Here is a 12185-nt window from a genome sequence, read left to right on the forward strand (position 1 = left end):
GTGTTCAGACAAGGGTGCTGATTCATCAAGCCTTATATCTACTATACCTTATGCAATTATTTAAGTCTGAAAAACAAAAGCATAAAACACTATCACCAAGATCCAACAGCTCTTCACATACCCTTTGCAGAACTGCATCTTCCAAAGCAACTGTTTGACAGATTTAAATAAAAACTTGCATGTTAGATTTAGTAAGCCATCTCAGTTTCACTAGAATAATTTTTCATTTCTCACAGCTGAAAAGAGGGGAGAAATGAATCCCTTTGCAAGGGGATTCTTTTAATTCTGCTATGACAAGATAAAGAAAAAAAATTACTTATAGACCTTGTGGCAACATTTCAAGAATGCTTTTGTAGTAGACTATATTGCTGAGTTTCAGCAGAGACCTAAGAAATGTCCAAGCTAGCAAAAATCAAACTGAGAAGCCCTGAGTTATCCAAGAGCTTATACTTAAAAAGAGTAACCTAACACATCTAGGCCCTCAGGGTACCAAAGAGACCCAGCCACCAGCAACACTGGAAAAAGAAGCTGTTTGACCGCTGGAAGGTATAATTCACAAGTGACACAGATCCTGCTGGAAGCCGTGATTACAACCTCCACAGATTGACTATAAAACCAAAGAGGGTGTTGACCTTCCTTAGTGCTTATTCACTATCCATTACTACAAAAGCAAGTTCAAAAATAGCTTCCGTGGGCTAAAGAAAACAGAACGGGCAAGAGCAGGAAGTCCAGCAAAGGATAAAAATGCCTTTCTTCTGGAACATAACTAGTAGGTCTGAAGTACTTAGATGCAACCCTACAACTTTTCAGGATAGATAGATCAGGGATCATGCAATGCACAGACTGAATTCTCACTGGTGAAGAGCACTGATGGTCAGGAGCACACCAAGCTGGGCCAGTAGGTCTCCAGGTAGCTGTCTGGTTTCACACTCTTGCATTTTCTACTGCTACAGGAAAGAAGCATGCACGTGCAAACAAAATCCCTTTCACTGCAGAATTCTGCCTAAGAAGATTTAGAAAATCAAAAGGTAGAAAGATTGTAAAAAAATACCCAGTGGAAGACAGAGTGAAGACCTCCATACAACAGCCTACCAAATAATTCAGACACTTTTTTATCATTGCTTCTTTTCCAAAGACCCATCATTTTCAAATGAGCTGCGTTCCTCACAAGTTCTACCTACATGTTCTGATGAATATTTTCCAATACAGTAGGAAATGAAGACCACCTGAATCAGGGTATAATTCCACATTATCATATTCCCCCTTCCCCTGCAAGGCTGGCTTGAGCACTTTGATTACCGAAGACGTGTTCCGAAACTAGTCAGCACTTCTGTGCTGCCCCAACACTGACTTCCAAACCCCTCTCAAAAGAGAGGCCACCACTGCAACATGTAAGTATTGCAATACACTAATTTACTTTGCAACCATGAGAGACATGACTGTGCAAATCTTCTGGGTTGTTGAGCCTGAATATCCCATACAGACTACCTAATGGGTTTTTGCAAAACTCTTTGAGTTTCATTTTCTTCTGGACGAGCTTTCATGACAAGCTGGGCTTCCCAACCGCCCCTTCCTCCTTGCAGAGGGAGCTCAGACAAGGCCTAGTATAGGCCCAGCACCTCCTGGCACTGTGAGAAACTCAATAAAGTGATTATATTCTATCAACTTACCAGAATATGCTGCCTCTCACACCTTCAAAAAATGTCTGTGTCACGATAAGCCACATGTCATGTCTTCAATAAGCCACCTGGTTCACTCCCCGTAGGCCTACCTGCCCTACCCTCCTGGCCTTACCCTTGCCCTCCACCTGAACACCATGGCAGATATCCAACCTGCTCTCGTGTTCCTGCAGGCTGCTCTGCAGGTTGAGTGCAGCTCAGGACAGCCCTACCCAGCCCTGGGAAGAGCTTTTTTTGAGGGAGATACAGCACACAGTCCCCTCTTTGTGTTGTTTTAGAAGCCTCCACACTGGAAGAAAACAGGGGTTCCAAAAAAAGACAAAGCAACAAACAACCATTGACAAAAAAACAACAAACATCAGAACAAAATAATACATAAAACAAACAAAAAACATAACCAAACAAACAAAACAAGCCTCCAAAAAACCCACACCTCAAACATCCCAAGTGTGTTTCCATGCATAAAGAAATGCAACAAGCATCCTTCAGGCCCAGTTTGTTGCTCTGTGATCCAAGCTGGGGATTAGTTCTTGGCTCCAGCAGCTGAAAGACTGGTCTTTTATGCTGAAAAAATGCTGCAGGCTATTGGGGCTACTTCCATTTCCAGGGCACACCTTCCATCACTCCTCACAGAGCAAACCAGCAAAGCAAGCACTTGGGAGAGCTGAGCCTTCAAGCAAATGCCTATTCAAAATTATGTTAATGAGCAGAGCACATTTAATTGTGGGCTGGAAACTAAGATTTCAAAATGGAAAGAAGGCTGTCCTGTGTTTACCACTGCAAATACATCTTTTTCTTGAAATATACATCAGATAGTTTTGGTTTTGTTTGATTTGATGCACTCTTTTGTGAAATGTATTAACAGAACACAGAAAAATCTTTCTCTCTCAGGGTTCTGACAACAACGATAGGGTTCCCTGTCATTAGCTTGTCTGTACAGTACTAAACAGCTGCCTATAAGGCAATGCCAGTCTGTTTTGAACAAATTGAAGCTATATTTTGAACACCTGATAATTTCATCTATTATCATTAAAAAAAAAGGCACACTGGTATTTTAGTTTCCACTGTGGTGTCTGTACCTGGGTAGATACACCTCTAATCACAAACCGTTTGCTTCTTCTTGTTTTTTTTTTTTTTTTTCCCCCTCTCATTTACTTTATTTATCACCCCAAGAGGTCAGTTTTAATACAGAGGGTACTCTGTTTACTCACTTAGAAGGGGAGAAAAATGCAGTGCCTTTGCCAGCTACAGAAATTTGAGCAGCAAATCCAAGATGTAAAATGTTGGGTTTTACTGGGGAAAGGGGTTCTCCAGCATCATTGCAAAGAGGAAAAAGATACCAAACATGACCATTCTGTGGCAAGGATAGATAGCTTAAATCTCTCCCACTCTAATTTGAACAAAGGGAAGGAAAATAAAGAAGTATTCAATGGCACTTAGTGGAAGAAGTGGTTTTTGGCTCTGGTAACCACACAGCCATGAAAGGCCACTATAATGGAAAATGCTCCGGGTTTCTCTCTGGAACAGCTGCAAGGCGGTTATTTAAATGTATTCATTTACTTCTAGTATTTGGCTGGTAGGATCTACTGCTGGCAAAAGCAAAGAGAGAATGATGAATTTTTGTTGTTTTCTTGTTTTAAGCATTTCTGAAGCACTGTTGGAAGTCCCTAGCTCATTAAGCAAGTAGAGCTCACACAATTTCTTCTTCAAAGCTTTTACAGAAGAGTTCATCTCATGCCATTCACAAGAAGAGAAGATACTAATCACTCCATAGAGACAATCGCTCTGTTTAAATCACTACTTTTTACGCTCCCTCTTTGCTAAAAAGAAAGCCCTCTGGGATGCTAAATGTTTCCTACAGACTGCTTTAACTTTCTACTTTACTGCATTATCAGACTAATCAGGTTTCTGTTATCTTTTTGCTTATACACAGCTGAAACATGAAGTTGTCATATCTGCCAAAAAACACAGAGAACCTTAAAAATAATACTAAAAAAAAGTTTTGTTATTTTGTTGTTTCTCTCTCTTTAGGAACAGTATGGCTTGTCTAATTTGAAATGAATAGATTCAGCCTTACAATAAAACCCCATAGCTAAAAAATTCAAGGCATGTTCTGGCAACTTTTCTTTTAATTGACTTCTTTGATACATTGGGAGTGCTGTCGCAGAACCACTTTCTATTCCAGATTCCAGCTATGGTTAGTCAAATCACCCCCAAACTTTACTTATCCTTCACATTTAAACTTCACCAAGATGCCTTAAGTCTATTCCCCAGTCCTCATCTCTGGTAACAGGATGCTGGAGGAGAAAAGAAGGTTGGAGCAGAGCTTCTCAGAGGTCAGTGTGTAGGGAGGATATCAAGAGACACTACTGTGGAAAAACAGCCTTGCTTCAGTAGAAGGTTGTAGAGATGCATCTGAACCTGTTCCTATGTTGACACACTACCGATACTTAAAGTAGTAATAGCAATGCCACACCTTGTACCAAGAAGCTACTTTCAGAAACCTTTTTGTTACCTGACTCAGAAAACGAATCTCAGGAAAAATACCAATAGCAATTCAATTAGCAGAAAATTCCCCAGTGTGGTGCCACCACAAGCATCTGTAGGATCAAACCTAAGCAAAATACTGCCAGACTGGGCTTCAGGCTGCGAAAATATGCTGCTGAGGCCTCTGCTTGTCCCTGTGCAGTTAAAGGGCTGATGACAGGCAGAGTAATATTTGTTACTGAGATCTATACACATACACGCATATAAATGCATGGGTGTATAAAATAGGTAATATTTATAATACTAAACTGACCAAATGAAAGGAAAACAACTGTCCTGATAATGCTTAAAAAAAAAAAAGACTAATGAAACTTTTTTTTTTTTAATGTGATGTCATCTAGCTCATGCGGAAAGCATGCAAAACTACTTCCAAGGCTTTTTTTTTTTTTTTTTTAATATCCTTAAAACATTAGCCTCTAAATGTCTTCTGCAGCACACTGTGGTATCTGCTCAGTTTTAAAGGCAAAATAATGTGCTGCAGAAAAGAACTGTATTGTAATTAATACATTTTTCTAAACTATAATCAAAATTCATTGTAATGTGAACACAAATGCTAAAGGCAAGGCCCTTCCCTGCGAAACTGCTTTACTACATTACTTGCACTCAGTAATCATCCTCTTTAGATGCATTTCACTACATCCTTTTCTGTTAAAGAGCCATTCCTTACCATCAGAAAGACAAATGTCTCCAGGCTGGTTGTTTGGAGCCATTACTCCCCTATATAGGACTGAAGCCCTGTCTCAACCATCACATCCAGGATGGTTTACTGAAATCTGTGGGGAATTCATGCATGCACAAAAGTCTGCCCATGTGGATATCATCTGTGAAACTGGAGTCTGTTTTTACGACATGAGGTTGAGAGAAAGATATTTTGCAACCCACACTGAGATATCAGACTTTTCTTTGTTTCCTGTTGCCATTTCTTTTCTGTTCCCAAATCAAACCTCATGGAAGCACGGCCTCCGAAGCCAAGGCGGGGAGGGAGAGCCATCTGTGTTACCAGTCAATGACTGATAACCTCTGCTTTTCTCTAGTCTTTCGTTTAGTGATCCAAGTCCCATGCAAGATTTACTCAGCAGAAACTCCTTGCAAACACTGAAAAAGGCTGCATTCATTGTAAATACAACAGAATAGTGACCATGCGTATTAGAAAGACATTTTCACATCAGGTCCTTTACAAGTGGTAGCTTTTCTCCCACTCATTCTTGTGCCACAGCTGACCGTATTTTCCCTTCAAGAAAACATTTATCCTGAACAGCAATCCCTAAACAGTTACACACGTTTCTTATGCACAAAGAAGCCTTTCTTCAAAGTGGGAACCCACAGAGACAGTGGTGCAAGTGTCTTTCAGAGCACCAAGGAGATGGCCTGGGGAAGCCTTTCTCCAGAAAGGGAGAAGAGTCCATCAGCAGCCTTGCACCCCAGGACACAGGCATACATCATCTCCATCCTACCAGGTATCCTGACCTGCTGTGAAGACACAAAATCCACCTCCATTTGAAACCAGGAGGAAAAGGAGCACAAAGAAGTTTTCCGCAAACAGATTTTGGGTTCAGCTCTGCCACCCTTTAGTGGACAATTTCCTTGTAGCTTCACAGGGTACAGGTATCTCTGTGAACTACTGCACTTCTCTGTGCTCTTTGCTAAGAGCTGCAGTTCTCCTCAGCCTAAGGATTTTTGGCAAAGAAAAAACCAAAAACCAAAAACCAACAATAACAAAAAAGACAAAACAAAGCAAACAAATAAAAAACCTTCAGATCTCCCATTTTCTGGCAGTATCATCTACCTTAATCAATTGTAGTGCACTGTTCAGTAAGGTACATACTCTTAAAAGCTTTAAGATGTAACAGACTCCTGGGTCTCAGTGAAGTCAAAGCAATTTTGAAAATACTTTCCGAGATGAAATCTTGACTGGTACTAACATCTCCTTTTCTGTTTGTAATATTTACTTCACCAGCAGGCACAAGTACTTGGCGTTCAGTACATGGAGCAGAAGAAATCGCTTCGGTATTTATAAATATTGTGGCTTAAATATACACTTTGATTCATGAAAGGAAGGTTAGTGTGTTAGTAATTGGAAGTATATGATTAATTTTATCGCTGCTTTTGGCTTAAAACCTTAGCTTTCCTGATAAGAGCACTGAACCTGAAATTTTCTGTAGTACTATTCCAACTGAACCCCAACACGACCTTCTTCTCCTTTGTGTTCATTACACATGGTAAAATCAAACCATACTGCAGGGACCACCTACGTGGAAACAATAAAGATCATAATATGCCATATATTTTCTTCTACAAATAGTATTATAACACAGCAATGTCATGCCTCAAAGTATAACAACATTCTTAGCAAATGATGAGTGTCTTCAATACAACGTTTCAGGGAAAATTCCCTCGATGACTCAGAATCGAGACTGGAAAAAACCTAGGATTTGATGAAGAAATAAAGAGGTTCAGTCAGTTCAGCTGTCAGAGTTTCACTGCGATCTCCTCACCTCAATCACTTCAGGTTGCGACATCATGGAGGACGGCACCAAGTTGGTGGGGATATCCATTTTAGCTCAAAATGTCCCTGTTGTCCTTGCACCTCTCCTCTGCACCCGTGAACTTTCGGTAGGAATACAGAGATGCTTCCTCAGATCCTAGTCATGCTGGCATTTATTCCTGGCAGGAAGGAAAAAAAAAAATGTTGAGAATAACAAGAAAACTGGGTATGCAGTCAACACATGAGCCCCTCAGCTGCTGCAAAACTAGCCTGGCAGTTTACACCACCCAACCCACTTACAATGCACTTGCAGAAGTTTCAAAGGGCACCGTGTAATGTGGTCCAGAACAGCAAAACTATTCACTCAGCCACACAAACTGGAATTCACAGGAACTGAATGCTGCAAGAAGGCCATGCAGACATTTCCAAATAAAGATGGTCACTTGCAGAGTTCTAGAATCGCATTAACATTTTTTCCCCAGTGAAAGAAACAACAGAGAAACCTCACAGAAGAGTAAGCATACAAATACTCGCTGGAATTTAGGATACATTTATTTTCTCAGTTGGTGTTTTTTTACATTTTAGTGAGCACACTACTTTTCTTCTCTGTTAACAAAAATAACATAGACATTGTGATGAACTTACGTTATCCTAGATGTATTTTAACCTTTTTTTTTTTCCAGATACATACAGTAGGTGAACATACTGAACTGCTGATCAGATGATACAACAGAATGGAGCTGTTTCCTTAACTATCATGATTATCAAGATTTGACCAGCTTCAGCATATGCTTCTATTCTTATGCACAAATAAAAGCAAACAAATGGGTAGAAAACTGTAAATGGCCAAGAAATCAAGTCTGTTTAAAAACTCCAGACTGATGCCACTGCAGTTATTAATTTCTTTTCCACAATCAGGTCAGACATATATATAACATGACCCACAAAATAGCTACCACAGAAGGGATTTTGGACAAAATCCTATTGCTCACAGTATCTACCACTTCCTACTCTGTAAGTCACGGTGGAAAACCTCTCCCGCAAATTGTATTCAGCATCCAACAAATACACTAAAAATGATCCCTTACCTAACCAGTATTTCTCAAATGGAGACCATGGTGCAAGCACACAGACAACTCTACCACCGCTCCCAGACTTGGGTTCCTTTTTTCAAAGCCAGCCCTTACTTACCCAGCCAAGAAGGGACGGCTAAGTTGCACTCCACATGCTTTTCTGAGTCAGTTTTTTCTTTTTGTGTGTCTCTGTCTGTGTGTGTGTTCTGTTCATTTAAACTCAGCCTTCGCACACCACTGTGGAAATTATTCCTCCTTCTTAAAAAGCATCATCTTTAAATGCCTGCTCCACATTTCAGCACACCCCAGCCTGCCTTACGTCACATGTAGCTGACTGGCTCATCTTCCAAGCTCTAGGATCATTTTTTCCATCTTTATATAGCTTTCCAGTGACCCCTATTCTTTCCTATTAATTTCTTGCTAGTAACCTTTCATTCTTTCCACTCCTTGCTCCAAAGTTTTACTACTATGCTCATGTAGAGGACAGAAAATGGAGATTTAGCATTCCTCCAAGAAAACATTCATTGGAAATCAAAGAGCCAAGCTGCAGATCCTTCAGGCTTCCTATTTCCTTTTCAAAACAAACTTCAGTCTATTTTCTGAAATTCACTAATTTTTCCACTGTGCATGACAGATGAGGGAAACATTAACATACTGTCAACTTGAAACTACTGCTTTCCTGATTCAGAGAAGATTTGCTATTTGAACAAGACCGTGACTTCCAGTAAAACTCCATCAAGAGCCTTAAGATCCTCAGCTGGCACATATTTTCACTGTCTTGTGAGCTGTCACAAATGTACTTAAATAACAACTCATCAGACCTTAGTTTCTGTCCTTCTCGAAACACGCTGAAGCGCAGCAATGACACTGCACCTACCTTACAGCAGCTCATTGTTAGTTTCTGTTTAAATTTATTCTACTCTCTTACTCCTGAAATGCTGCTGCTGTTGCATAATGAAGAGAATAAATATATTACAGATGAAGCAGACTTTAGGGAGGACTATTTTAGACCAAAACTAGATGTATGCTCAGAATCGTGTTTGCCACATATAAAAAGGAGAGAAAATTATGATTTTTTTTTCTTCTTTTTTTTTTTTTTACTAGGGATCATCACAAACCAGAAGAGAAAAACTGACAAAAAAAAAGTCATGAATCTGTTCACCCTTTTTCTAGCTCTGTCTACTTCTGGTAGTACACCAAGGATAGAATAAGCCTAATCTTGTAGCAGGGAATGAGTACTTTAACACAGATGAGAGAATATTTCTGTAGTCATTTTTCACCATCTCTCCAATAAACAGAAATAACAGGATTGGTTAAAAAATACCTAGGCATATGAACATTTCTTGTTTTCCTTTCTGCACCTCCCCACATTTTCATTGCTTGTGCTGCACCAATCCCTCAAATTGTGCAGGGAAAAGGAGGACTCTTCTGCATACACCTTGCATGGCAAAAGGCATCTCCAACTGGTGCAATAATATAAAATAAAAAAGCAGGATGCAAAAGATGAAAACAAAACAAAACAAAACAAAACAAACAAACAAACAAAAAACAGGGTTCACCCATTCTATCTTGAATGCCATACATGCCACTGAACCATTACCCTGCTGCTTCTCTGGCTGAAATTCCAGGACTAAGGCACCTGGAGCTCTGCCCGCCCAATAGAAGTCATGCATGGGTAGGAGTGCACAGATGGAAGGGGACAGGGATGCACAAGATGGGGCCACTGCTGCTTTTGTGCCGTACCAAAGCTATTCAACGTCCTGAGCACAACCTCAGTGGTGATGACGACTTTCTGCTAAATGGTTAGGCTCCTAAATTCACCCCAGCTCTAAGTGAGTTGGGCTGTACAAAAGGACTCTCCCCCCTGCTCCCACCCCACCCTGTCTCCTTCAGCACTAACAAAATGCAGAGCGGATAGGGCTTTCAGGGAGGTGCAAAAACAGGCTGCCTTCTTTCAGGCAAACAAAGGTGGCACCTAACTTAATACCCGTGTGAGTTCAGGGTGGAGCCCTGAGTTTTTCAAGAACTGCAAATAAAGGTAATAGGATCTCGTAATGAATTTCACTAAGGGGCATTATGGCAGAAAATGTAATCTCTATTAAACAGGAAGCCTGCAACACAAAAGCACAGGAGTGGCTCCTTATGAGATTTGATGACTTAGTGCCTACAATACACTGAATAAAAGTCCCCAAATCTGCAAACAGTTTCCCACATATCACTCCGGAACATGGGAATTGCAGGTGTCACTTGTGAACGCCACTCCATTGAGTCTTCTCTTGATATAAGTTGCATCTCTACTGAGTCCATCTACAGAACTACCAAAAGAAAAATGGGAAAAGACATTGGATCCATATTTAAAATCAGTAAAATGAAGATTATAGACTTTCTTTTCCTTTGTGAAAGTGATTCATCTCCAAAAAATGAAATTTCACCATAAACTACAACACTTGGGAAGTCATTTATGGTAACACACTGTGTTTTCAGGTAACGGAGATAAATCAGCTGACACTTGACAGAGTGGCACGTGTCTAACATGAAGACCGGGAGTGCACTCTCACCAAATGAAATGCTGCTCTCAAACACATCATGATTAAGCATCATAATTTCTGGACCGGCTGTCCGAGACCACAGAAAAGAGGAACAATGCAGTTTTGCCATTACTTTGAGTAGTTAGGAGAAATGCAATAATGCATCACAGAAACATAGTCTTGATGGAACCACTTCTAAAACACACATTACAATGACTGAAGTAATGAACACCCCCCACACCTCCCCCTGCACACACAATTTATTGTATAGCACACACATATCTGTGATTTAGAGTAACACAATGTTAGCAACAAATTCTGAATCATTACATATCTCACTTGGACCACAAATGCACACAGTGCCTCTGCTAGAATAAGGCGCTGGGACTGGAAGGCAAACTGGATTTTCAGAATTTGTGTTTGTCTCCCGTGTCAGATCGTATCAGTTTTTCTGCACTGTTGTTGTTTTTCAGCTTAGGTTTTCTGCATTCCTATCACAGCATCCTTTGGTACCACTGCTTCTCTCTACAGATGTCAAGTTTCTGGATACGATGACTCAGAAGATACTGGTTTAGTATGAACTGGAAGCTATTTGGCTCAGCAAAGAAGGCTACCTTCCCTGTCCACCTCTAGCGAATAAAAGCCTAACTTGCAGTTACAAAGAGGACAATTTTAAGTACTAATTGACCCCAGATAGCTAGGACCAATAAGCCTGTCAAGGAAAATAGAACAACAACAATCAAACAACATTTAGAAAGGCATGAAAATTAGAAAATGATCTGACACAGGGCTTCCACTTCCAGATGTCACTCCAGAGACATTCCAAATTTCATATGGCATCCTAAGCCTTGCCATCCAAGAGCCGTCATCTGGCATCACTCACCTACAGCAGCCTCCTTTGCCAAACAACTGCTGCTTGTAAGCTTGAGCTTGTTCAACACACAAATGAAAGCATGACCCTGCCACGGCAGCCTTACAAGGCAAAAAGACAAGGAAGTGTGGTCGAGGGAAGGGCTGTAACCATGACTCAGCCTAGCTGCTGCCTCATTTCTCCACTTGCTAGAGTGATGGAGATAGCACGGCCCACCTCTGGGAGGGGGCAAGTTGTGCTGCTCGCTGCATCCTGCATGGGTTTTGCACCCGAAAGGATGCCCACAGCTTCACTCAGTGCTCCTGCACCAAAAGGTCGGGGTTTGTATTAGCACACTCAATACTTCTTCACTGCTTATTTTAGCTTATGAAGCCTGTGATTCCTGCATCTCATTCAGATAGGAGGTCTGGTGGTAATATGACTCTTCCAGCCTTTTGTCTTTTAGTTTAAAAAAATCTGGTTTCCTCTTAAAAAAAAAAAAAAGAGGGGAGATTTTACAACACAAACATGAATTTTCAGTTACCTACTATGGAGGTGTTTCTCTCTTCTTCAGTAACCTCACCCAGTTAATAGAAGAACTACTATGGATACACTGTCTAGCACATAAAACAAAAATGAAAGGCAGAAAATTGGTTTCAATTTCGTGCTGCTAAGAAAGGAGTAGAGATCTTACTCTATTCTTTCTTCCTTTAATATAGTGACTGCTAGGAGCTATTGCAAAAATGTTGGCTTTCTTTTGCACATTGCAGAGCATTAGATCCCCTTCCTAACATGGAGATATCAGCTCTTTTGAGTCCTTATATTACTTTAGGTAAAGCCTTCATTGCATATGACATACAGATCTTGAATAGTAGATGTACACATTTGTTTACATAAATACAATTCACTTGCTTAAAACTATTCAGAAAAAAAAAATTTCACAGTAACTCTTCAAACTTCTTTTGACATACACTTTAAAGCAATAACAAAAAATCTGAAAAGCCACAGGATATACAAATATGA

The 12185-nt window shown here is 40.3% G+C and overlaps 1 protein-coding gene across 7 annotated transcripts in view; it reads right to left on the bottom strand.

Annotated features, from left to right (window-relative positions):
* Positions 1 to 12185, bottom strand: part of LPAR1 (lysophosphatidic acid receptor 1) — a 69927-nt gene that overhangs the window by 39912 nt on the left and 17830 nt on the right. For 6 of the 7 annotated variants that reach the window (XR_010827470.1, XM_066987849.1, XM_066987848.1 and 3 more), the window contains exon 2: positions 6722 to 6890. Coding sequence is in view for 6 of the 7 variants with exons in the window: in XM_066987849.1 (XP_066843950.1) it covers positions 6722 to 6781 (60 nt within the window). In the remaining variant the exon portion in view is untranslated. Of the gene's footprint in view, positions 1 to 6721; positions 6891 to 11195; positions 11212 to 12185 lie in introns of those variants that run through there. The other variant, XM_066987851.1, reaches the window with a different exon arrangement.

Source organism: Anser cygnoides, chromosome Z, assembly GCF_040182565.1.
Source record: "Anser cygnoides isolate HZ-2024a breed goose chromosome Z, Taihu_goose_T2T_genome, whole genome shotgun sequence".
Taxonomy (NCBI): domain Eukaryota; kingdom Metazoa; phylum Chordata; class Aves; order Anseriformes; family Anatidae; genus Anser; species Anser cygnoides.